We start from the raw sequence: 26,560 nt of genomic DNA, 5'->3' as shown, positions 1-26,560 counted from the left end.
CAACGGGAGTTTTATTTTTGTGATTTTTTAAACAAGTACAATAGAAGGTCAGGTTTGTTCAAAAACATTTTCAGAATGTTTTAACTTTGTATGTAAGTACTATATTTTTTAAATATAGAGTGGTGTGCCTTTTTTCTTCCTGGTCTCTATTTTCGGTGGTTGGACACGCCACTCCCCTGGGTTCCCCGTGTGTTTGTGCCTTGCCTTGGGAGTATTACTATTCTACCCGTCCAGCTAACCTTCGTTGGCCGCCATTCTTTTTATTACAAATACGTAGAAAAAACCCAGCAGTCTGATACTCTTGTTTACTAGTCAATTACTGCAGTTGAATTTGTTCTCGCATCAGTATTTGAGCCGAGCCATCGCATTATTTTACTGCCACATATATCCATATACAATCACTCGGTTGAGACATGATCGATCGATCAGAGCTTTTTGGTGTGGACAAGGAAGGCGACGGCGCCGGAGGTGGCGAGCGGAATGACGGTGTCGTCGGAGAGCCATCCCAGCCCCGGCAGGACCCGCTTGGCCACCAGCGCGCACATGGGCGCGCCGAACAGGAACATGAGCAGCTCCGTCGTCGCCTTGCCGAAGCTGAAGCTGTCCCGCTTCACCAGCTCCCCGCTCATCTTTGCGAACTCCTCCCGCTTCACCTCGCCACTCCCCGCCTTGTGGTGCTTCTGCACGCCCACACGAACATGAGCACCCCCTCGATTCAAGCCACACGTACTGACCGGACTGAAGAACGCGGCTACTAACTCACCGTGTACACCTCCTGCAGCTTCTCCCTGGGCGGGATCCTGTACTGCACCTGCCCGCGCTCCTCGCAGAACTTCCTGGGGGGTTCGTTCAGCGGCGATGATGAATGCACGATGGACATGAACTGAATGCATGTAAGGTTCGGAGAAAACTTACTGGATGAGCTCGTAGATGGCGTGGTAGAAGTCGTCGAACGAGTCCACCTTCGCCACGTGCTCGTCGTACTTACTCTCCATGAACTCGATCAGCTTCTTCGCCTCATCGGGCTTCAGCTCCGCCTTCTTCTCGCTCTTCTCCGCGGCCTGGCTCTTCTCCACAACTGTTTGATCAAAACATATACATATATATGTGCTTAGGTTCATTGAGTCAAGTCTGAATGTTGTGCCGAGAAAAGAACAACGGCAATGTGTTCACCTTGAGGTGTCTGCTGCACCTCGGCAGCATTGTCAGCCATCTTCTTCGATGAAATGCAGGAACGGATGGTCGGTCCCTTGTGTAGACTATTGCTGCGTATATATTATGGCAGACTGCTGGCCAGGTTCCTTGTGTGGGACAGAGACAATGGCATTGCCTCGGCAGGAAGCAAAGCTGGGCAGGAGCAAGGGGAAAAGGAGCCCCCAAGGTCAGGAATCATGTGGCCATTGTCGCACGGTATTCCGTAGCTAGCTGCAAGCTGCACCTGCAAGCATTTGGGTGCAGACCAAGCAAGGTTCAGACTTCAAACAGACACCGTTCTCTAGCTTTGCCCTTACTCCTGAATCCTGAGAGAAGGAACAGAACGTGCACACATGCATATGTAGTTTGTGGGGAATGTAGCGAAATGTTGAGCGAACGCGTCATATTTCCCGCCTAAATCTGAAGAACTAATAGGAGTGCAAGCTTAGTTTCACAAGTAGCTGTCGGTGAAGAACAATGTCATCAGAAAATGGAACAAGTGGGCAAATACAGATGGATGGTACGTGGGCCAGACGAACAAGCGTGTACGATTACAATGGAATTAATTCTGTGGGAACCTGGCACAATCTTGATGAGGTCGCCTTGGCGCATCGCGCATAAGATGTGTGCACGCAAGCACTGAGCTTAGGTGAAGCAGATTCGGAATGTGACAGAGGCCTGATATAGGCCTATTTCTTTCTTTCCTACATTTTCATTCTTTGTGCCAGCGTCCTAATATCTATCTACTCTATCACATCCCCGGGCATTGACATGGTGGAACATTTGCTATTATTGGATCACTGCCGTTAGCTATCCACCCATTCATTGTAGTTCCATATGCATAATCAGAAGATCACAACCGTTTTCTGAAAAGAAGTCCAGAATATCTGTTTGTAAATACAAAAAATGAAGATACAGATGTAGCAGAATCATAGTTATCTCCGCAAAAAAAATCATAGTTATCAGAATTTAACTCCTTTTTTCTCTCATATAAGCCACACATGACGCGCTATCCTGAGAGGCGCCCCTATATCTCGCATTCAGCGAGACGGGAGGAACCCTCGCTGAAGAGTGGCGCGAGTTAGGCCGGCTCAGCCGCGCAAGAATGACATCCTCGTTTTTTGTTTTATTTCTTTCATGTTTTTTTATTTCTTTTCCTATTAACTTTTATTTGTCCTTTCAAATGTTCTACATAAATATATACAAAAATCACTCTATATAAAACATTTGAAAAAAGTTAACCAAGTATTCAAAAAATGTTAAATGTGTATAGAGAAAATATTTATAATGTATATATATAATTTATAAAAAAGTGTACAAAACAATTTGATCATGCATTTAAATTTTGTAATCAAGCATTTGAAAAAATGATGTGCAAGTGTTAATCAAGCATTTGGAAAATGTTAATGTGTATAGAAAACAAGTTGACCATTTATGTAAAAAAATGATGCAAAATATATAATCTTGTATATAAAAATGTTAATCAAGATTTTTAAAAATGCTTAACAAGTATTTCAAAAATGCTAATCAAGCATTTGAAAACTGTTAAATATGTATAAAAAATGTTTAACATGTATTAAAAAATGATGAAATTTTTAGACCATGTATATAAAATGTTAGTCAAATATTTGAAAAATATTCGAACAATATTTAATTTTTTAGTTAAGCATTTGAAAAATGTTAAATGTGTTTAGTAGACCATGTGTTCAAAAAATGTTAATATTGTATTTAAGAAATGTTAATCATTCATTAAAAAATTGTTGACCATTCATTAAAAAATTTAATCTTTTATTTGAAAACGTTATTAAAGCATTTGATTATTTTTAAATGTGTACAAAAAATGTTAACCATGTATTAAAAAATGTTAAATTTCTATTTGAAAAATGTAAGGTGTATTAGAAAAAAAAATTCACATATACAAAAAAACATAGAAAGAAAACCAAAAGAAACAATGAAAATAGAAAATATAGACAAAAAACAATATAAACTAAACAAGAAAATAAAATAAAAAACAAAGAAACAAATGCAAAAAGAATAAAAAAGCTAGAGAAGAAACAAAGAAATAAAGAAAAACAAAAAAAAGAAAGAAAGAAAAAAACCCAATGAAACCTGAGAAGTCCTGTACTATCAACCAGATGAGATATGGCTTTGAAAGGTCGGAGTCAGTCTCCTCTTTTTCTTTTAGGTCATTTAGCAGTTCCTCAATTAGCTTTTTCCCCGAGAAAGCCTTCCCGAGATTCAAAGAAAAAGGTTGAAGGTTGACCTCTGGGATTAGTGATAGTTTGCAACCAGCAAAGGGAGGCTAAAAAGCCGTAGTGCTAACGCACACCCTGTAGTTTGAAGCTAAAAACATAGCAACGAGGTCCATGTCGACAAGCAAAGTGAGCCGCGCTAGCGCGCCACTCTTCCTTTATAAGCGAGACTCTATCAAGATCTACTGATCTAAGAACTCCATGAGTGAATTGAGTTCGCAAAAATAAATATATTACAGAAATTTCTCTTTGTAAAAGAGGAGACTGATGTCTACTTATTGTAATTTTTTTCATGTTTTTATTTATTTTTATTTTTACTTTTTTTTTCTACTTTCAAATGTTCTAAATAAATATATTACAAAAATCACTCTATATAAAACATATGAAAAATGTTAACCAAGTATTTGAAAGATGTTAAATGTGTATAGATAAAATGTTTATCACGTATACGAATAATGTATACAAAAATAGTGTACGAAATAATTTGATCATGTATTTAAATTTTGTAATCAAGCATATGAAAAAATGTTGTACAAGTTAATCAGGCATTTGGAAAATGTTAAATGTGTATATATAAAAAAGTTGACCATGTATAAAAAATGATGCAAAATATGTAACCATGCATATAAAAATGTTAATCAAGCACTTAAAAATGGTTAACAAGTATTTCAAAAATGTTAATCAAGCATCTGAAGAATGTTAAATGTGTAAAAATGATGAATTAATTTGATCATATATATAAAAATGTTAGTCAAATATTTGAAAAATATTCAAACAAGTATTTATTTATTTTTAATTAAGCATTTTAAAAATGTTAAACGTGTTTAGTTGACCATGTGTTCAAAAAAAATTTAACATTGCATTTAGAAAATGTTAATCAAGCTTTTTAAAAATGTTGAATGTGCATAGAAAAATGTTGATCATTTATTAGAAAATTTTAATTTTGTATTTGAAAATGTTAATCAAGCATTTGATTATTTTTAAATGTGTAAAGAACAAATGTTGACCATGTATTAAAAATGTTAAAATTGTATTGGAAAAATGTTAAAGGTGTATTAGAAAAAAGTTGTTGACTTATGCAAATAATTTAGAATGAAAACCAAAAGAAACAAAGAAAACAATAAACCAAAAAAGAAACAAAATAAACCAAACAAAAAAAGAAAATAATGATAAAAAGAAACAAATACAAAAAATAATGAAAAAACCAGAGAAGAAAAATAAATAAATAAATAAATAAAACAAAGAAGAAAAAACCAATGAAAACCGAGAAAAAAATGGAGAAAAACCTGTGAAAAAACAAAAGAAAATAAAACAAAATCTGAAAAAAAACGGAGAAGAAACAGTGGAAAACCGACTCGTTTCCTCTTAAGTAGGCCCACGATATTACTCCATCACTAACTCGAGCCAAGCCCAGTGGCTAGCCACACTTGCTGTCAACCAGGAGACATGGGTTTGAGTCTCCTGCGTGCTCCCTTGTCTCCCCTCTTTTTTCTTTATTGACTGTGCACAAATGGGTCGGCCCGATTACTTTAGACCCTTTAGCGAGACATCCTATCGTCTTGCTTAATGTGATATAGTCGCGGTGCTATCCTTTATTAACAGGGCGCGAATGAGCCTGCCCGATTAGTGTACGTAGACCCTTCAGTGAGACATCCTATCGTCTCCCTTAATATGAGATATAGTCGCGCGCTATCCTAAGTACTCGCACTTAGTGCTCCTGGTTCGCCCTCTCTAGCGTGGGTTGGGCTTGCCGTTGCGGTTGGGTCTCCTGAGCTGGGCTGGGCCTTCAGCTTTAGGGCTTGTTGTAGACTTGTAGTACAGTAGTAGTTGTTCCCTTGCCTTCAAAAAGTACTTGTTCCCGTTTCCCCTCAAATAAGAAAAAGGAGAGCTGTTGTCCCCATGGTAGACATTGTTGTTTGTACTTGAGTAATCGATCTAAATTTGTTCCGGCGTCGAGAAAGCAGAAAGGAAAATCAGATTCACCAGCATCTGCATGCATGGACAACCGTAGGGGGTGCCAACGATGACGTCGATCGACTGAGCAACCTATCAGACTGCCTCCTCCACGACATCCTGTCACGCCTCAAGGCCCTATAGACCCGCGTGCTGTCGTCGAGATGGTGCCACCTCTGGCTCACCTCGTCATGCCTGGACATCCCCGTCGTGCCACGTGGTGCTTGGGCCTCACCGTTGGGCACCCTGCGGTTGAGCGTGCCCTTGTCCCCTCCACTGTGGACGTGCCACTACCACGACCGTTCTTGCTGGTCGCATAGTTGGTGGGTTTGCCATGGCCTCCGGTTCTCCCCGGCGACGCTCGACGTCTCCGGTAACAAGCTGCCTCCTCTGGCTTCTGGCTCTAGCGCCCAGCGCCTCCATAAGATATGTCTCCACAGGGATTTCGAGAAGCACATCAGCTCCGGGCTCCCCGTGCTACAAAACCTCGAGATCAGGGGCACCGATATGACGAAAATATCAAGATCGTGTCCCACATGCTCAAGATCCTCATTGTTGATAAATCGCACACATCCAACAAAGGAACCAACACCAATATTCCTACACCTACAAAGGTGTTAAGAATGTTACTTAACACTAGACGATACCTCGTGCGTTGCTGCGAGAACTGATTGTAATATGTCCTGATGAAATTTGATTGAAAATGAATATTTGAATTAATAATATGACTACTGATCCATGGAATATATATGATTTCTTGTATCTATGTGGACTTTGCTTTCATGCATTCCAAGGTGTGTCTTTTCTATGCATGTTTCCATGTTGAAGTGGCATGTATGCATATTCAGAGCATTTGGTTAGCGGGGATCATCTATTTAGTTATAAAAGAACGAGTAACCTTAGAAACCCAAATGGTCCAAGGCATATATTAAGGCCAATCACCAACATATTAAGAAAATAGAAGATACCCTGCGTGTTGCGCCGGAAATCCTCGGTAGCTTTTGTAGATATTCTGAGTTGAGAAACACACAAAAGTTCGCCACAACATAGGCTAGAGTAATTTTTCTTTGGTGTTTCCTTTTGAAACATGATATCATAAACAACAGATGTATTGTCGGCTGTCTTATAGGAGTAAGAACAATTGATAGTGGGGAAATCAAGCAGCGGAGGGGGCGTTGAAGTGATGGTGGGAAATTTACTACTGATTTTGAAGTCTATTACATTGCCAGTAGCTGCTCCCTTTTGGTGACTGGCTGGAGATTCAACTCAACTTGGATGACTGTGTATATCAGTACGAAGTTGGTTTTCCTCTATGTATATTCATCCTATATTGTGCAAGTTTTACCTAATTAACCTGAATAGTTTGTTCACACATACCATTACTACATGAGCTATTTTTCTTAACTTTGTACCTAACAGATAATTACGTAAAGTTGTATCCTTACAGGAGTTGTCTCTCTACAGATGGTTAACAGCTTCTAAGGTTTGTTCATCAAGAAAGCATACACAATTACATGTAACTGAAATACATTTTATGAACATGCAGCTACCATCAGAAGTGAAATATTCCATAAGTAATGTCCAAAAGTATCACTTTCTTGCCTTAAGTATCTGTAATGAGTAGGAAACAGAGGTCTCAACCTAGCTTCAGTACAACAAAAGTGATTATTAGTCAATAATTGATCTCTCAGTATACAAGTAAAATCAGTAATTGAACATCGCATAGTAATTTTAAACAATTAAATTATGTCCTGCTAAAATGCCGGCTGATAAGTATATGTGCATATAATCTACAAAAAGTATTTGTCATGTCTGCATAATCTGATTTACAACTAAAATTCCGAATCTGTAAACACCCAGCACTATAGACCTTGGTTCAAATATTTGAAATAAACATCATATACCTTGTTACAGTTGCAGGGCATGCAACACCAATCTTAGATGCTGGATGGGCATGGCATTGCACAAGATACTGTTTGACTCTTTTTTACAACAAAGGAGCTTCTGGTGGTGCTGCAGTGTTAAATATATATGATGCATAATGGAGCTTCTTGGTGCTAATTCAATGATATGTCAGACATACTTTTGATCTGACTCAATGCATATGGTCACCATTGGATTTTTTTACAGCAAAGGACATGTTGTGGTGATGTGGTGTTAACAAAAAAGTCATGTGGGCCTATCACAGACTTGAAAAGATTAGTGTAAAGTTTACATACTATCCAAATAATTAAAAATAATTGTTGCTCCAAGCTTTCACATAACACTACCTTGAAGATGTTCCTTCCCATTGATGACGATGATTTCTAAGCCAATTACATGAACATGTTTTGTTTCTGTAACATGAAAACCTGGAATACCTTTATATGTTGGCTTCGGTATTGCTAGTGTATACTTCGTGAACTCTGCAGATCTTGCTAGTACGATCATTATTATTATCACATGCATTTGAATTTGCCTTTTTCTGCCAAACAACAGTGTACTTCCGTTCTTATAGATTTTATCCCAACAAAGAATTTCATAAATGTCCTCATTATATTATGTACTTCCTCTGAATCTTGGTTGGATATTTTCCTTGTTTGGTTTCAGTTGATGGGAAGACCAGAAAAAAAATATCAAATAATCCCTAAGCTGGTTGATTTGATGATGCATCATATATGTCCCACCTGCGCCAAGGGAAATCTAGCTACCTACGACTAACGCAGCTTTGTGTGAAACATAAACAGACAGGGAGAGAGTGGTTACCAGGTGAAATCCGATGAGAGAAAAGATGGGGCTGCTATTGCGGCCAGTGGGGAAAAGGTTGTGCAAGGATTAATCTGACCCGTTTGTGCTCCGTTCGTCGATTGGCTGGTGTCAGATGGCGGATTTGAAGGGAACGCAGTTTTTTTTTTTTTGCGGGGAAGAAGGGAACGCAGTTGGAGATGCGCCACACGCCACCACCAAGGTCATCATCACCGAGGGACTCCACCCGCAGCATGCGCCCCATGCACCGCGACGCGATGCGGCCATGAGTAAGAAATCTAGGCCGTGAGGAGGTGGGCGACTCTGGCGCGAGAGCCACGGCATGGCGGGGGAGCTCCTCCTGCCCGGCCCGTCGGGGGAGACGGGGTAGGGCCTTCCGGCAGCGCAGGGTGTATGATCCCTTTCCGGCTTGCCTGCTCCCTCTCGATGCTCCCACTTCATCCTATAGTATAGGGAGCGATAGAGTCGCCCTTTTCAGGCCCGTGGTGCGATGGATGCGGCGGCGGCGGCGGCGGATATCGAGAAAGGATACGGAAGAGACCGAGATTGAGAGAAGGCAAAAGATCGAGCGGACGAACTGACCATACGACTAAACACCAACCGACGTAAAATATATAAGGAATAAAAGATGCGAGTCACCCTAAAAAAAAGGATGCGAGCCACAACGCGGGGAAGAAGCCCACGACCTCCTACTGACCAGCAGGGTCCACGCGCCCATCAAAGCCCCGACGCACGAGAGCGCTTGATTTCACGGGAGCTTAGTACTCCCTTCATTTTTTTTATACAAGGCCACAAACTCGGATTACAGGTACTAATGCAACATTTAATGCCTACTTTACAAGTCAATTTTTTTTTGTTTACTGTGATCACTCTGCATGCATGCAAAGAAACTGAGTGGAGGAAGTAGTTGACTGTCATTATGACTGCATGCATGCAAGTATTAAACAAGTTGTTAGTACGAGAAAATATCATTAACTTTGCCTCGGTTATTGTTGGTGGCCTTGTATAGATGCAAAATGAATATTTCATAGTGGCTTTGTATATAAAAATGAAAGGAGTATCTCTAACGATAAAGGGTACTAGTCGATTGATTTAACAGATAGGAGCTGCTAAGCTACTCACGTCAATTGAATCGACATCCGCAGCGACCGGGTGGGAAAATTAGTCATGTCTACAGCGATGCCCGCAGCGATCGGGTGATCCAGACATGCACTGCTGACTGCGTGGTTACCGCCTCCGACCACACCAAGAGTTTTTGTAAAAATGATCATACTCCACGTAAATTCCTCAGGGGCAGACCTAGAGAGAAAATGATCAGGTGTCCTAGCATATGATTGCTCATATTTTTCATTTAAAAAGATGGGGTGTCACACACTATATTTTACATAATAAAACTTGCAAAGAAAATAGATCGCACCCGGTGTCCTGTGGGTACGCCCCTGAAATTCCTGTTGACCGGTCCAATTCCATGGGTTTACGGACAGAAGCTGGCGAAGATCCCGGTACAAAATTTAGAGGACTCCTGGAGTTGAACTCTGAACGGCCCAACTCTAGGAGTTTAGGGAATCCGCTAGTTGAGAAAAAGCTTAATCCTCCGAACTTAACTTTTTTCAGATAAAAATAAGGTTTTTTTTTGAATTTTCATCGGGGACACAACACAACAAGGGGCACCATGGACACTCGAGCTGCACCGTCGAGCCGAGGCAAAACCATGACACTGTACCATCGACGCAATCGAAAAGCACTGTGGCAACCATTACTGCACAACGCCGCGACACCATCTGTGTCATGAGGTACATTCGAACGGTCACCCGGGCCGAGATGACGCCACGACACCTGTGTGTCACCGGCGTAGCCGAAGGGCATCCCCAAGCATAGAACTCCACAGAGCACACCCAAAACATCACAACAAGGGGCACCACAGGCGCTCGAACTGCAGCGGTGAGCCGAGACTAAACCATGACACTGCACCGTCGACGCAATCGAAAAGCACCGGGCAACCAAGACTGCACAACGCCGCGACATCACCTATATCATGAGATACATTCGAACAGTCATCCAAGCCGAGACGACGCCACGGCCCTGGCAAACAGCCTTCACCGGGCTTTGCCCAACGTTGTTTGCCGGCCGCGGCGAGCTATGGCGGCGCCCGGCGGGGTGGCCGCCCAAGTCGCCTCGGAGAGACGACGCGGGGGCAAGCCTCAGAGAGCAGGCAGGCGCCAATAATTCCATTCAAAATAAGTTTGTTTTAGTTTAGCTTTTTTAAAAGATGCTCTAATCAGTCAACCAAGTCAGCGGTATACTGCTAGGGCCCCAACAGCAAGTCCTGCCCTCCCTCCCAGTCAACTTTCTAGGCCCCCTGCCAATCATAGAGATTTTCCGAAACTCGGTCAGTTGATTTAGCTGAAAGGAGCTGCTAAGCTGCCCCCGTCAACTAAACCGAGTCCCAAGTCTAAAGCGACTCCCGCGACGACCGGGTGATCCAGACATCTACTGCTGACCGCGTGTACTGCGGGGTACGCCTCCGACCACACGAATAGTTTTTTTGTAAACATTAACATATATTGTGTTACATAATTGTTGACCTAGCATTTTATCATATATTTTTGTGCACCTGGAGCATTCCTCGAGATTAGCTATCTGGGAGCTTCTGTTTAATGTCAAACTGAAGTTTAATTATATAACATGTTCAATTACATAGAATATTTTTTTAGTGAATTCAGTACATACTCCCTCCGTTTCTTTTTTGTCCGCATATAAGATTTGGTCAAAGTCAAACTTTGTAAAGTTTGACTAACTTCATAGAAAAAAATATTAACATCTCCAATGCTGAAGTTACATGTTATGAAAATTAATTTCATCATGCATCTAATATTATTGATTTCAAAGTGTGGATGTTGATATCTTTTCCTACAAAGCTAGTCAAATTTTACAAAGTTTGACTTTGACCAAATCTTATATACAAACTAAAAAGAAACGGAGGAAGCATATGCTTATTATGAAGTGGATGTGCCATATGGATGTACAAAGCAGTAAAATTACAATTCAAATATGTTTTTCGGTCAAGTATTGAGCATCGATTAGAAACCAGACTCTTAATACCCAGGATTTTTGGGGATTTAAAGTTATGCGGATACCTTTTTTGGGGTTTTAGATTTTGGCTATCAATTAGAGATGCCCTTAAAACACTTGATTCCTTGTAAACACCAAAATCTTCTTGTAGTTTTTTCCACGCATAGTCTCGCTCGGCGGCTAGACCAGTACACACGTCCCAACACATTTCCATGCTTGTGATGTTGATGGGAGTATTGTTTAGTATAAGAATTCTCTACTAGCTTCTGCCCAGCCCAGGTACCAAGTTAGTCGATGGACATGGTTACCGCCCCCCTCCTTCTGCTCCTGCTCCTCGCGCCTCTCGCCGCTGCGCAATGGCAATACTGCGGCAACAACGGCAACTACACACCAAATAGCACCTACCAAGCTAACCTCAGGCTCCTCTCTTCCACCCTTCCCAACAAGGCCGCGTCCAACACCACCCTCTTCGCCACCGCCACAGTGGGTGATATTCCGGACATGGTCCACGCTCTCACGCTCTGCCGCGGCGACACCAGTGCCTTCGCCTGCGAGGACTGCGTGGCTACCGCCTTCCAGGACGCTCAGCAGCTCTGCCCGTACAGTAAGGACGCCTCCGTGTACTACGATATCTGCATGCTCAGGTTCTCCAACCAAAATTTTCTTGCCACCACCGTCAATGGCAATACTACACTCATCCTCGAGAACTACCAGAATCTCACGACAAGCGTTGACTATTTCAAGCTCTTCTTGTTCACGCTTCTGAACGGCACGGCACAATCCGCCACTAAGAGCTCGAGGAGGTTCATCACCTCGCAATTAGACATCAGCTCCTTCCCAACGTTGTACTGTCTTATGCAGTGCACGCCCGACCTCACCATCGAAGACTGTGGGGCCTGTTTCTGGGAGGCCTTGCAGTATACGCTCAATTACATCGACCGTAAGCGAGGTGGTCGAATTCTTGGGACACGGTGCACCGTAAGGTACGAAATATATCCGTTCTTCCAAGATCCTATACTGCATATTACCAACTTGGCCCCTGATGTTCCGGCAATCGACAACACTACTACCACGCCACGTGTAGAGCCAGATACAAAGCTCCCACGATCGCAGCCACCAGCTGCTGCTATGCCATCCCCAGATGTGCAAACGACCATCAAAGAACAGCACGGTATGTAAATTCTCATCCTTCCTGGCACATCCATGGATGGACATTTATTTTCAAAAAGAAGGATTACTCCCGGCATCTACATCAAGTGATGTACACAGCCATTCATAGATGGACAAGGCACCAAGGCTGCAATTGGATTAATCAATTTAGGTCATGTGTCAATATGTCACACATCTTGTGGGGAAACACAATCGTTATTTGAAATTCTCGATGTTTCTTTTTTCTTTTTAATTTGTTATCTCTTCTTTCCATTTGAGTAAAGCATTTATGGATGCAGACTTTAAAAGAACTTATACATATATGTATATGCTGTGAGAAGTAATAAGCTCGGAAATAAGAATAGTATTCTACATGAAATTCTCTTTCCTGGCAGCTGATTAATTTAGTCTACATTGTGGTAACTCTACTTAGAAGGAAAATAGATACTTAGATATTGTCATCATTTATGGCTGCATGCATCATTATGATGCAGAGGCCGGGGGTATACCTCCATTTCCAAAAAAAAAGATATTGTCATCATTTGGGTTTCGTCAAATGAAGATCCTCTCATTATTATGATACTCCTGATGCACTATATCTTAAGCTATATTGTATCTTATAGTACATAAATTGTGTGTTTAGATAGAACTTCTCCAATTGACAATATCTTAGAATTGTGTCAGGGAAAAAGCTTCAGTTTTCTTAGTTTTGGGGCTAGAGTTATATCTGTATCTTATTGTTCAATTGGTGAAGCTGATTTATCACTGTCCACAAATAACTTCGTTTCATTTATATATGAGAACTGTACATTATTATTTTTCCTTAGGACGCAACGGAAGCAAGAGGCCGCTGTGGATCATTGCGGTGGTGGCTCCATTGCTCTCAATACTTATGTGCTTTATCTGCTTCGTTGTATGGATGAGAAGACGAAGAAAAGGTTTGTTGTAACAACAATTTATTCAAGTCAGCCAGTTTTGAGGCACAACTTAATGATGTATATTTGTGTATCCTCTCAATTTAGGAAAGGTAAACTTAAATGACCAAGCTGCCACGAATAGGCCAGAAGAAGATGCACTGGTTTGGAGATTGGAGGAGAAGAGTTCAGAGTTCACTCTCTTTGACTTTTCTGAGATATTGAATGCTACGCACAACTTCTCCAAAGGGAATCTACTTGGGCAAGGTGGCTTTGGCCCTGTCTACAAGGTAATTGTATTGTCCTGAAAAGATTGAGTTCATTCCAAAAATATAAATTAAATCTCTATTGGCTTAAATGAATCAAAGATCTCCTGGCCACTAACAAATTAATGCATTCATCCAAGTACACGTAAAATATAGTACATAATTTTACAGAAATAGACAAATAAGGAAGTCTTGATATAGTTGTTTATTTTGTCCTAAAGTGGACTGGAACTCAAAAGGCAATTGAATTGATCCAATGAAATGGAATATTAAGAACATGTCTTCAACATGTGAGGTTTTGTGTCCCAAAGTTCTTTAATATGGATGTCACGTTCTGTCATTGAAAAAAAATTTCAAGAACACGGAAAAAACTTGCATGTCCTTATATTAAGAGAAAGAGATATGTACAAGAGTTTCCGTACAGCAGTAGATCGCTATGGCAAATTCCTCTCTGATCTGGGGAAGTACCACCTAGTACTGCTGAGTAGTTAGTACATTATCAAATACTGTAGCATAGTGTTCAAGCCAGATGTTATACATACATACGACTGACAGTGTTGAAACGGGCACAATTATAAGATCAGTAAGACACCTCACCTCCAATTTTGTTTTGTACGTTCTTACAGGGAAGACTACCAGATGAAATGGAAATTGCAGTTAAAAGGCTTGCTTCACATTCAGGACAGGGTTTCACAGAATTCAAGAATGAAGTTGAACTTATCGCAAAACTACAACATAACAATCTGGTCAAACTCTTGGGATGCTGCATTCAGGGAGAGGAAAAAGTTTTGGTGTATGAGTATTTACCAAATAAGAGCTTGGACTTCTTTATATTTGGTACCCACAATGCAGTTTTGAACCATATTTTTTATTGTGATTTGTTCATACTCTAAAATGCACTTCCTAATGTGCAGATGAAAACAAAACAACGTTGGTTGATTGGGAAAAGAGGCGCGTGATAATCGAAGGGATAGCCCAAGGTCTTCTCTATCTACACAAGCACTCTCGTTTGCGCATCATTCACAGAGACCTTAAGGCCAGCAACATTCTCTTGGATCAGGAAATGAATCCTAAAATTTCTGATTTTGGTCTAGCTAAAATTTTCAGCTCAAATGATACTCAGGGAAGCACAAAGAGGGTAGTGGGTACATAGTAAGCATGCCTTTCTTAAAGACAAATTACAATATAGATAGTGCCTATGACACCAATTTTTAGTTGATGAGCCTAAATTTAAATTTTGATATAATATAATATTTCCTTTTGCGTCTATCTCATTTCAGTGGTTATATGTCTCCGGAGTATGCATCTGAAGGCATTTACTCAATCAAATCTGACGTGTTCAGTTTTGGTGTGTTACTTCTTGAGATCCTTAGTGGGAAAAGGAATTCTGGCTTCCATCAGTACGGAGACTTTCTTAACCTTCTTGGATATGTGAGCATTTTCTACACTCTCGCATGCGAGTGTACTATGTTTTAGACTGAAGTACCTTTATCATGTATATGTATATGAAAAAGATATATTATGACTTCATGCAGTCATGGCAACTCTGGGAAGGAGGAAAGTGGCTTGAGCTTCTAGAAGTGTCAATTGTTAAGGAGATCCATACAACAGAGGCTAGGAGGTACATTAACATTGCATTGATGTGCGTTCAAGAGAGCGCAGATGATCGGCCCACCATGTCAGATGTTGTTGCAATGTTAAATAGTGAGAATGTTATTCTCCCAGAGCCTAATCATCCAGCATACTTCAACTTAAGGGTATCTAAGGTACATGAATCAGCTAGTGTTGTTGTCCCATGTAGTAATAATGATGTAACCATCACTGAAGAGCCAGATGGCAGATAGCTGATTACTTTGCTTCAGTTGTTATTATCTGAGTTGTTTCTACATTATTCACACCAAACTCGAGATGTTATGAAGTTTATCATACTATTCTCCAGATATTTCTACATTAATTCAAGATTAAATACGTCTAACACAGGAAGACAGGCTAAGTACATAACGCAGCATTACTTTTTCCAGAGAACATCCACCCATTATTAATTAGACAGTATCAAGGAGAGAGTGCCGATGCCCTAAGGCAAATTTACAAACCAGACATGACGTCTGCCTGGAAGAGCACCACCACATACACGGATAAAACTGTGCGATGCGGAAACGTCTTACCCTTCGAGGGGGACGTGGTACGTGTTATATAGGGGATTGCGAGTCCCTGATACGCGTACAATTCTGTTGGAGATACATGACTTGAGGGAGAAGAAGTATAGGAGATAAGAAGTATAGTTACAACCGAATACAGAATTTAAACTACCCATGCGGCTATATATCTTATCTATCTCCTCATACATATCTCGTTTGACACCCTTCCTTAATCACAACTTCATCAGGTTGAGATTATGCTTGAAATCTTCAAAATTCCTTGTACGCAAAGCTTTTGTAAACCCATCTGCCACTTGATCCCTTGAATGAATGAAACAAATGTCCAAGAGTTTATTAGCAACTCTCTCTCTGACAAAATGAAAATCTATTTCAATGTGTTTTGTTCTAGCATGAAATACTGGGTTTGCAGACAAATAGGTGGCACCAAGATTATCACACCATAAGCATGGAGCTTGAGAGCTTTTCACACCTAACTCCTTCAAGATTGACTGTACCCAGATGATTTCTGCTGTTGCATTGGCCAAGGCCTTGTATTCTACTTCAGTGCTCGACCTGGACACTGTGGCTTGTTTTCTGGCACACCATGATATAAGGTTGGGTCCAAAAAATACTGCAAAGCCACCAGTGGAGCGTCTGTCATCCAAACATCCTGCCCAATCTGAATCAGAAAAGGCACTGACAAGAGTAGAGGGTGACTTGCTGAAGTTTAGACCAACATTCAAAGTATACTTGACATATCTGACAATGCGCTTAGCTGCAGTCAAGTGAACTGTGGTGGGTGCATGTAGGAACTGACATACTTTGTTGACAGCAAAGGAAATGTCTGGCCTGGTCAATGTTAAGTACTGAAGTGCACCTACAAGACTTCTGTATTTTGTACTATCCTCTAGACCCAAGAGTGTTCCCTTTGTAAGAGATAATTTTTCTGTACTAGAGAGAGGAGTGGGTGTGGGTTTACAACCTTGCAAACCTGCCTTCCTTACCAAATCTGTGGCATATTTTTCCTGAGAAAGATGTAGCCCATCCTTGTGCTGCTTCACCTCAATTCCTAGGAAGTAATGCAATTCTCCTAGATCCTCGAGAGCAAATTCAGCACCTAAATCCTTCAAGAGTCTTGATATTGCCTCATTAGATGAGCTCATGACAATAATATCATCAACATATATGAGAACAAACATGGAAGTGTTGAACTTGTTATAAATGAACAAGGAGGTGTCAGATTTGGAAGGAACAAAGCCAAGTGTCTGCATCTTTTTACTGAGACGGGAATACCATGCCCTTGGAGCTTGTTTCAGTCCATATAATGCTTTATCTAGCTTGCGCACATAGGAAGGTGTATATTTGCTTTCAAACCCAGGAGGTTGCTTCATGTACACTTCCTCTTCCAGAACACCGTGAAGAAACGCGTTCTGTACGTCTAATTGTCGAAGGCTCCATCCCCTGGAAACAACAATAGACAGTACGAGACGAATGGTAACAGCTTTTACAACCGGACTAAAAGTATCCTCGTAGTCTATGCCATACCGTTGCTTGAAGCCTTTTGCAACTAGTCTAGCCTTATAGCGATCAATGGTTCCATCAAACTTTCTCTTAATTCTGAATACCCACTTGCAGTCAATGAGATTTTTACCTTGCTTGGGGGGAACCAAGTGCCACGTTTTATTTCTTTCAAGTGCCTTATATTCTTCTACCATTGCCTTTTTCCACTTGTCATCACTGAGAGCATCTTCAATTGTGTTGGGCTCACCTGGTTCACCTGTGGAACAAACTAGACCATATTTGATTATGTTCTTGTAATTTTTCGGTTGAATCAAACCTTGTTGTAGTCTTGTGCGGCGTTTTGGTGAACCAGCAGGATCTGCAGCCACAGAGGATCCCACAGGAGCCAGATCAGCAGCAGAACTCGAGGAAGATTCGCCCGCCACTGTCGGTTCTGGATGCACGGGATTTTTTGTGGCTGTGACCCGAGGCGATGGTGGGGGAGACACCGCAGGGGCCGCAGACGATCCAGGGGCGCCGACCGGCTCATCATGAGCGCGTGATTGCGCGGGCCCGCCTGAATCAGGAGCCGACCCCGCATCCGCCTGGCGCGTGAGGCCGCGCTGCTTGTAGCAAACCGGCTGGTCTGCGAAGCGCGTGCGGTCTGGGCCACTGTCGCGCTGCCGCGTGGCGGCGGGAGACCGGTGCGGGCTAGAGGGCGCGTCTCGCCCTGTCGGAGGGGGGCGCGCGTCATGCAGCGGGCTGCTGGAGCCCACGCAACCGACCACGCCTGGTGCATCTGACGCGGGCGTGCGGCTGGTCGTTGGCACGGATCCCAGAGGCGATTGCCTGGGCATCTGCAGCTCCGATCCCGAGGGGGATTTGCTCCCCTCGCCGCGACACATGTGATGAGGGCCATCTGGATGGATTTCGTCACCGTTTGGGTTGATTTCTTCGCCATTTTCTTCTCTGTTTCCATAGTGTGGTGCTCCTGTAACATCATCAGGTGACTCATGCGCAAGAGGGTTAGCCAACATATGATCACAACAATTATCAACACCCCCTTGATCATAACCAGAGAGACTTGGAGGAAGCAAAAGAATTTCTTTTTGAAGTAGAGCACCAGCATTTGGATGAAGATCAGAAAAAGGGAATTTGGTCTCATCAAAAACCACGTCGCGTGATATATAGACTGGACCAGTGGAGATGTCAAGGCACTTTACACCTTTGTGTTGGGCGTTGTACCCAAGGAAAGCACATTGGATTGATCGAAACATGAGCTTGCGTTTGTTGTATGGGCGTAGGTTAGGCCAGCACGCACACCCAAACACACGAAGAGTGGAATAGTCAGGTTTGACATGAAGAAGGCGTTCTACTGGAGTTTCATTATTTATGACACGACTAGGGAGCATGTTGATAATGTGTACAGCAGTAAGAAACGCTTCGTCCCAAAACTTTAATGGCATGGACGCATGAGCTAAAAGAGCAAGACCAACTTCAACAATGTGACGGTGTTTGCGCTCAGCTGAGCCATTCTGTTGGTGAGCGTAAGGGCATGACACATGGTGTGAGATGCCAAGGGTTTGGAAGAAGGAGTTCAACTTCTCGTATTCCCCTCCCCAATCGGATTAGACAGCAATGATTTTGGAATCAAATTTACGCTCAACAAGTGCTTGAAAGTTTTTAAACACTTGGAAAACATCGGATCTTTTCTTAAGAAGATAGATCCAGAAAAACTTGCTATAGTCATTAATAAAGCTTACGTAGTAAGTGTGCCGACCAACAAAGCTAGGGGCCGGTCCCCAAACATCAGAAAAAATCAATTGCAATGGTTGAGTAGACACACTAGTAGAAATTGGATAGGGGAGTTGATGACTTTTAGCTCGCTGACAAGAATTACAAATAGTTTCAACATTGCGCTCACCAACATACGGGAGCTTATTTTTCCTAAGTTTTTCAACTAAAGCAAAAGAAGCATGTCCTAAACGATCGTGCCATCGTGTTGACGAGAGTTTGACAACACCAAAAGCCTGTTTATTGAATCTTGTGCGCTCCGGAATCAATGGGTAAAGCCCTCGAACACATCTACCTCGATAGAGGATTCTCTTCGTGGCCTGATCCTTGATCAAAAAGAAATATAGATGAAATTCGAGAAAAACGTGATTATCAAGAGCAATTCTATGAACAGAAAGAAGGCTTTTATTGGCACTAGGAGCATGCAAGATTTTCTTAAGAAGAATTTTTCTACGGTGGGTATGAAAAATTGAGTGACCAATGTGGTTAATCCTCATACCTTCACCACTAGCTGTGTGGATTTGATCCTTGCCACGATACTTTTTCTTCATTGTCACCTTTTCAAGTTCATTGGTGATGTGGTTGGTGGCGCCACTGTCGACGTACCAATTGGTGTCGATCCCATAGGAGCCATCCGCAGCAGCAGCAAGTTTGTCCTCGTCTTGGGAGGAGTCGCCGTCGTCGTCGTAGCGATACCAGCAGTCTTTGGCCGTATGCCCAAGCTTACCACAGATCTGGCAGCGAGGTGCATCTGGCCGTGACCTGGTAGAGCCACCGCGACGGCCCCTGTTGTTGCCAGAAGAGGGCCGCCCGCCGCCGCCGCGAGTGCTAGAGTTGTTGTTGCCGTGTCCCCCGCCCGAGGCCTTGCCCCTGTTGCGAGGTGATCCGCGTTGATGCGAGGAGCCGCCGCCGCGGCCACGAAAAGCGGCGTTGGCCGATGACTTGAAGCCGCCCGAGGACTGGAAAGGCGCCACGCGCTGGTCGAAGTTGCTCATCATGGAGAAGAGCTCGTCGAGGGAGACAGGCACGATGCGGGCGTTGAGGGCGAACACCAGGGGCTGGTAGTCCATGTCCAGCCCATGGAGGATGTAGGAGACAAGCTCGTCATCTTGCAGAGGCTTGCCGGCCGCGGCGAGTTCGTCCGCGAGGCCGCGCATGTGGGCGAAGTAGGTGGCGACGGACTGGTTCCCCTTCTGCGCGTTGATGAGGGCCGTGCGGATGTTGTTCACCCGGCTGAGAGACTGCGACGAAAACATGCCCGCCAGAGCAGCCCAGAGCGCGGGCGACGTGGTGATCGCGGTCACCTGCACAAGAACCTCTTTGGACAGATTGTTGAGCAAATAACCAAGTACCTGCTGGTCCTACTTGACCCAGATTGGGTGGAGAGGGTTGGGCGTTGAGGACTCCTTCCCGTCTTTGTCCTAGGTGACGAGGAGTCGAGCCGGCTCCGGTGTGGTGACGTCGGCATAGCCAAAGACACCAGCACCCCGCAGCTGCGGCACGATCTGGGCACGCCACAGAACATAGTTCATGCGGGTGAGCTTCTCCGTAACCTGTTGGTTGAGGTTTGGGTGGGAGGAGCCGGAGGAAGACATGGCTAGGGCACTAATGGCGATGAGCTAGGCTAGATGAGATTGGAAGAGGAGACTCTGTATACCATGTGTGATGCGGAAACGTCTTACCCTTCGAGGGGGACGTGGTACGTGTTATATAGGGAATTGCGAGTCCCTGATACACGTACAATTCTGTTGGAGATACATAACTTGAGGGAGAAGAAGTATAGGAGATAAGAAGTATAGTTACAACCGAATACATAATTTAAACTACCCATGCGGCTATCTATCTTATCTATCTCCTCATACATATCTCGTTTGACAAAAACCACACATCACACATGGACATAGGATGCTCTGGCCCAGCGCTATCGACCCGTGTCGTTGATGCGAAGATCATATTGTAATGATCGCTAACCCATTGCACTGTGGTGCCACACCACGCACCGGTTCTATTGAATCTCCTAATGCAATGAGATACCTCATTGCAACATGGATTATTGGATTTCATATCACCGTGTGTGTTAGGTATTCATTGCAAACAGTTTTGTTAAGCCCATTGTGGCTCACATTGCACAGGATTTTAGATCGAAACGGGCAGGGATGTGAATGAGACCAATTTATTTCTCAGCTAGCTGAGTTTTAGCAAAACCGTTTATTGATATATATGCGCGGATTATTCTGGAAGAGGTTAGGTCGCGGAAGTGGAAGAGATAGCGACGGCGATGAGAGTTACAGCCAAGAAGATGACGGTGAGCGACCTAGTGCGGCCGTTGACATCCATGAGCTATACAGCCGATTAAGGAGTCTGCGACCTAGTACTTGGCTATAGGCAGCCCACATGCTCTCAATAGGCTGACTTCGTCGTACAACCCAAGCACTGAAAAGACGATTGTATTCAAAGTTGATCCCACACCTAAAATTAATTCGGGTGACATGGCTGCTTGAGAAGCCGGAAAAATCCGCTGGTGTAGGGCTCCTATTAAGATATCAAAGATAAGATTATAGTGCACTTTAAAATAATTTTAAAGTCTCAACTTTCAGTGAGACTTTAAAATTATTTTAATGAACCTGCTAGAGTTGAGAATTTTTTTAATTTATTTATAATCACACTTCTGCTTCGGTACACCTCCTAAATACAAGGACCGTTTCCATTAGTACATACCTTTTCATAAGAAAGAGCATGATGGTCATATATTAAAAACTCTTGGTTCGCCGTATACGATGTACAGCTGTACAGTGAGCTGGGCTGGCCCATTTTTCTTTCCTTTTTTTTTTCTGATTTTTAATCGTAAAAAAATTGTGAACCTTGGAGGAGTACCAAGTTGGACGTGATAACCAACCAGCCTCCGTGAGCAGTTGCGTTTACATATTTTTTTTCTCGTTCCTTTCTTCTTTTCTCTTTTTTTTTCATTTTCCTTTTTTCTTGATCCTTTCTTTTCTCGTTTTTTTCATTTCCTTTTTGTTTTGTTTTCTTTTTTCTGTTCCTTTTTCTTTTGCAATATGCAAACATTTTCAGTTTCCATTTTGAAAAAATCAATGATTTTTTAATATTGATTTTTTCAAAGTCGAAGAACGTCATTTGAGATCGATGAATTTTTTTTCAAAATCGATGGAATTTTTTAAAAATTAATAAACTGTTTTCATAATTTTAACATTTTTTTGAATTCGTGACCTTTTTCTGAATCCTTGATTTTTTAAATCTGCGATATTTTTTAATTCATGGTATTTTTATTTGGGAACATTTGCAAATCCGCTAATTTTTTCGAATCCATGAAAAGATGAACCTTTCTTCATAGTCAAACGGTCAAAGGTCAAATATGTCAATGGTCAACTTTTCGTCCTGGTCAATCATGAAGAAGTTTTTTTTGTCGAATCACGAAGAAGCGATCCGGCGTATGCTCTTGACAAGCAACAACTGATCGCTCATGTAGTTGGGTTGGCCCATGGAAGGTGGCGTTCAAGTGCCACGTTCACTAACTACCGCAGAAAAGGGTGACTAGGCGCTCCCGCTTGTACAGGGAGTAGCTTCACACAATCCGGCGCACACACCCCTCCGACCTAGGTCTGGCCCATTTTTCTTTTCCTTTTTAACCTTCACAAAATAGGTGCATGAAGTAGGATTCAAACTATGGACCTTTGTGATTACTTCCACCCACTATAACCAACTAGGACAACTCACTTGTTGTGTCTAATTACTTCTTTTTTTGTGCATCCTCTCAATTTGTTTTTTTTTTGGATTTTGTTTGGCCATTTTTTTCTTCGGTTTTTTCTTTTTTCTTTTATTATTTTCATATTCTTTTTCATTTCTTAAATTCATGAACTTCTCCAAATCTATGAACTTATTTTAAGGATAATGAGAAACAATAGGCTCTATGACGGAGCCTTCTAGCCTACCAGACACCCTTTGTCGAACATGGTCTAGTTTTGGACATCCTTCAAATGACCCCAACCTTTTGCAGGAAGGTGGGCATTGCCCATGGTAGGCACCATTACCAGGTTTGAATGATTTCTGACCCCGTATGCAAGTTGTGACAAGTCCGATCATTTATCGATCTTTTTTCATGAGAAAAACTCTAGAAAAATGTAAAACTTGTTGAAAATCCAAACAACATGGAATGGTGCCTTGAATTGATCATACAAGGAGATGGAAAAAATTGTGGCCGTTTGAAAGATGTCAGGAAACAATGTGCTCTCAGACGGAGCCTTCTGGCCAACTGAACACCCTCATTCTACACGGTCTAGTTTTGGATATTCTTGAAATGACTCCAATTTATTTGAGCAGGTGGGCATGCCCGTGGTAGGCACCCATGTCGGTTTTGAATGATTTCTAACACCGTATGCAAGTTGCGACACGTGCGGCCATTTATTGACCTTTTTTGGCCGCGGAAACTTCAGAAAATGCAAAATGCACCGAAAAACAAAACAACTTGGCATGGTGCCTTTAGTTGGTCATACAAGATCATATAAAAAAATTGGGGTCATTTCATAGATGTCGAAAGATAACGTGCTCTCAGGCGGAGCTTTCTAGCCTACCCGAACACCCTCCGTTAAACATGGTCTATTTTTAGATATCCTTCAAATGAACACAACGTTTCCAAGCAGGTTGGCATGCACATGGTAGGCATCTATGTCAGGTTTGAACGATTTCCGACATTGTATACAAGTTGCAACATGTCCGGGCATTTATTGGCTTTTTTACTGAGAAAACATTAGGAAATGCAAAAATTATTAAAAACCAAAACAACTTGCCAGGGTGCCTTGAATTGGTCATACAAGGCCATGGGAAAAACTAGGGCCATTTCAAGGATGCCGAAAAACAATGTGCTCTCAAACGGAGCCTTCTAACGTACCCGAACACCCTACGTTGAACATGATCTACTTTTTAGTACACTTGAAATGACCCAACATTTGCAAGCAGGTGGGCATGCACACGTAGGAATCTATGCCAAGTTTGAATGATTTTCGACAAGATATACAAGTTGCGACATGCCCGGCAATTTATCACGCTTTTTTGACCGAGAAAACTTCAGAAAATGTAAAATTTGTCGAAAACAAAAAAACCTTGGCCCGGTGCCTTGAATTCTTCATACAAGCCAATGAAAAAATTTAGGTCAATTGACGGATGTCGAGAAAAAAAACATGCTCCGAAACGGAGCTTTATGACCTATTACGACACCCTGCGTTGAACATGGTGATTTTTTCTACACGAATACAAAACATCGTTTCAAACTTTTGTTTCTATTTCTCTGGAAATTCCAAATATAATAGTGATTTTAATAAAATGTTAAAAAAATGTTCATGTTCAAAATTTGTTTGCTCTTATAAAAAATGTTCATGCTTTGACATTATGAGCTATTTTAAAAAACACAAACATTCTGAGGAATTCATAAAATGTTTGCGTTTTGAAAAAATTGCTCGTAGTTTCAAAAAATGTCCGTGTTTTCAGTTTTGTTCCTGTTTTCAGAAAATGTTCGTATTTTTAAAACATTGTTTGTAGTTTCAAATAATGTTCTCGTTTTCAATTTTTCTCCTATTTTTTAAAACAAAGTTTGACATCCTGAAACATTGTTCAGAAAAAGGTTTGAGGTTTTAAAAATATGTTCACTAATTTTGAAAATGTTTTGGTTCCAAAAATATTTACTTTGTCAAACAGAAAGTGGGCTAGTGATGTTATGCACTCGCGGGAGCTTTTGTTATGCACTCACCCATTTTAGTATTTGTGAGTTGGAGTTTAAGTGCTGCGGCTTTTGCTAGTTATTTAAGAAGGGCACTGCTATTTAACCACGTGATCCAGCCCGCCGAAGTGGCTGGCAACGATAAGCAATCTATCCCTGCCGATATCTAGATCCATGGTTCATCTATATATTTTGAGAAACTCATGGTCCATCTAGTTATAACTACGAACACTGGAGGACATGCATCTGGTTAACCAGGTTTGCACATGTATCTGCGCTGAAACCTATGTGCTCCTCTGGAGAAGGACTTCCATACACAACCAAACTTGAGCTTGTATTTCGTCCCTACCTGCCAGGTAGGACCGTAGGAGTACTAATGAACAGTCTAGCGTTGAGTGTTCAAGTATTTTTTTTAGAAAAGGAGGACGACCCCCAGTCTCTGTATCTGGACGATGCATACGGCCATTTTATTAATTATTGACACAAGACCGTACAGAGTCATACAACAATAAGTCTAAAGCCACCAAAACAAGCAACAACTGTCGCTATCCCTGTCCAGTTGATGTAGGGGCGCTGAAAGTCTGGGCCTAATACCAAACAGACCACGCAGCCAAACCTAAACATCTAAAGACTTGAGGTCCCACCCAGGACGCCTGCCTGGTATGGGCACCCACCAGTCCGGCGTGCTTCTCAACCAGGACCCCTGCCGGGTATGAGGCCGCCGCAGCCGCCTGCCACCAATCCATCTTCAGAGTTGTACTGCTGCACCGACCTTGCCAGGCCTATCTGCCATCAACGCCACCATGACGCCAGACAGCTTCCACCTCCTGCACGAGTCCATCTCCGCGCATCAGACGCCGAGTCTCCACAGCGCCACGCCGCCGAGATCCACCACCATCAATGTGTAAGATGAAGCACCGCTCCACGAAAGTCGCCGTCCTCTAGTCCCTCGAGCCCGTGTGCACCTCCAAGAATGACGCCCCCAGGGGGGAAACGACACCAGAGAGCCGCCTGTTGGGGAACGTAGTAATTTCAAAAAATTTCCTACGCACACGCAAGATCATGGTGATGCATAGCAACAAGAGGGGAGAGTGTTGTCTACGTACCCTCGTAGACCGAAGCGGAAGCGTTGACGCAACGTAGAGGAAGTAGTCGTACGTCTTCCTGGTCCAACCGATCCAAGCACCGTTACTCCGGCACCTCCGAGTTCTTGACACACGTACAGCTCGATGACGCACCCCGGGCTCCGATCCAGCAAAGCTTCGGGGAGGAGTTTCGTCAGCACGGCGGCGTGGTGACGATCTTGATGTTTAACCGTCGCAGGGCTTCGCCTAAGCACCGCTACAATATGATCGAGGTGTAATATCGTGGAGGGGGGCACCGCACACGGCTAAGGAACGATCACGAAGATCAACTTGTGTGTCCTAGGGTGCCCCCCTGCCCCCGTATATAAAGGAGCCAAGGGGGGGGGTGCGGCCGGCCCTAGTAGGAGGCGCGCAGGAGGAGTCCTACTCCTACCGGGAGTAGGACTCCCCTCCCTTTCCTTGTCCAAGTAGGAGAGGGGGAAGGAAGGGAGAGAGGAGAGGAAGGAAAGGGGGGGCGCCGCCCCTCCCTCCTTGTCCAATTCGGACTAGGGGGAGAGGGGGCGCGCGGCCTGCCCTGGCTGCCTTTCCTCTTCTCCACTTTAGGCCCATGAGGCCCATTAACCCCCCGGGGGGTTCCGGTAACCCCCCGGTTCTCCGGTTTTATCCAAAACTTCCCCGGAACACTTCCGGTGTCCGAATACAGCCGTCCAATATATCAATCTTTATGTCTCGACCATTTCGAGACTCCGCGTTATGTCCGTGATCAT

General features: G+C 42.9%; 3 protein-coding genes across 6 annotated transcripts; 1 reads left to right on the top strand and 2 right to left on the bottom strand.

Moving 5' to 3' along the window:
- Positions 1 to 274: 274 nt before the first annotated feature.
- On the bottom strand, positions 275 to 1,328 carry LOC125526419 (uncharacterized). Its single transcript, XM_048712790.2, has 4 exons — positions 1,174 to 1,328; positions 916 to 1,078; positions 764 to 836; positions 275 to 680 (listed from the first exon to the last, which is right to left on the bottom strand). Exons 1-4 carry the CDS (start codon positions 1,211 to 1,213, stop codon positions 426 to 428), a joined length of 531 nt encoding a protein of 176 aa, XP_048568747.1. The 5' UTR covers positions 1,214 to 1,328; the 3' UTR covers positions 275 to 425.
- A 10,169-nt stretch (positions 1,329 to 11,497) lies between these two features.
- LOC125526420 (G-type lectin S-receptor-like serine/threonine-protein kinase At4g03230) lies at positions 11,498 to 15,413 on the top strand. 4 transcript variants are annotated; one of them, XM_048691137.2, is made up of 8 exons: positions 12,063 to 12,199; positions 12,301 to 12,387; positions 13,193 to 13,303; positions 13,388 to 13,569; positions 14,172 to 14,382; positions 14,460 to 14,697; positions 14,826 to 14,976; positions 15,081 to 15,413. In XM_048691137.2, exons 2-8 carry the CDS (start codon positions 12,345 to 12,347, stop codon positions 15,387 to 15,389), a joined length of 1,245 nt encoding a protein of 414 aa, XP_048547094.1. In that variant the 5' UTR covers positions 12,063 to 12,199; positions 12,301 to 12,344; the 3' UTR covers positions 15,390 to 15,413. The 4 variants fall into 4 exon arrangements, with proteins under 4 accessions (XP_048547091.1, XP_048547092.1, XP_048547094.1 ...); XM_087514184.1 differs by having other exon boundaries at positions 12,065 to 12,199; positions 12,307 to 12,387; XM_048691134.2 differs by having other exon boundaries at positions 11,498 to 12,387.
- Positions 15,414 to 15,916: 503 nt separating this feature from the next.
- LOC147981945 (uncharacterized) lies at positions 15,917 to 20,572 on the bottom strand. Its single transcript, XM_087516150.1, has 3 exons — positions 20,438 to 20,572; positions 19,477 to 20,281; positions 15,917 to 18,174 (listed from the first exon to the last, which is right to left on the bottom strand). The coding sequence occupies exons 1-3, from the start codon at positions 20,570 to 20,572 to the stop codon at positions 15,917 to 15,919; spliced, it is 3,198 nt and encodes a 1,065-aa protein (XP_087372276.1).
- Positions 20,573 to 26,560: the final 5,988 nt, after the last annotated feature.

This window comes from Triticum urartu, chromosome 3A (assembly GCF_056163025.1).
Source record: "Triticum urartu cultivar PI428250 chromosome 3A, HENAU_Tu73, whole genome shotgun sequence".
Classification (NCBI taxonomy): Eukaryota; Viridiplantae; Streptophyta; class Magnoliopsida; order Poales; family Poaceae; genus Triticum; species Triticum urartu.
The sequence above is the reverse complement of the archived record's forward strand: the minus strand, read 5'-3'. Positions and strand labels throughout refer to the sequence as shown.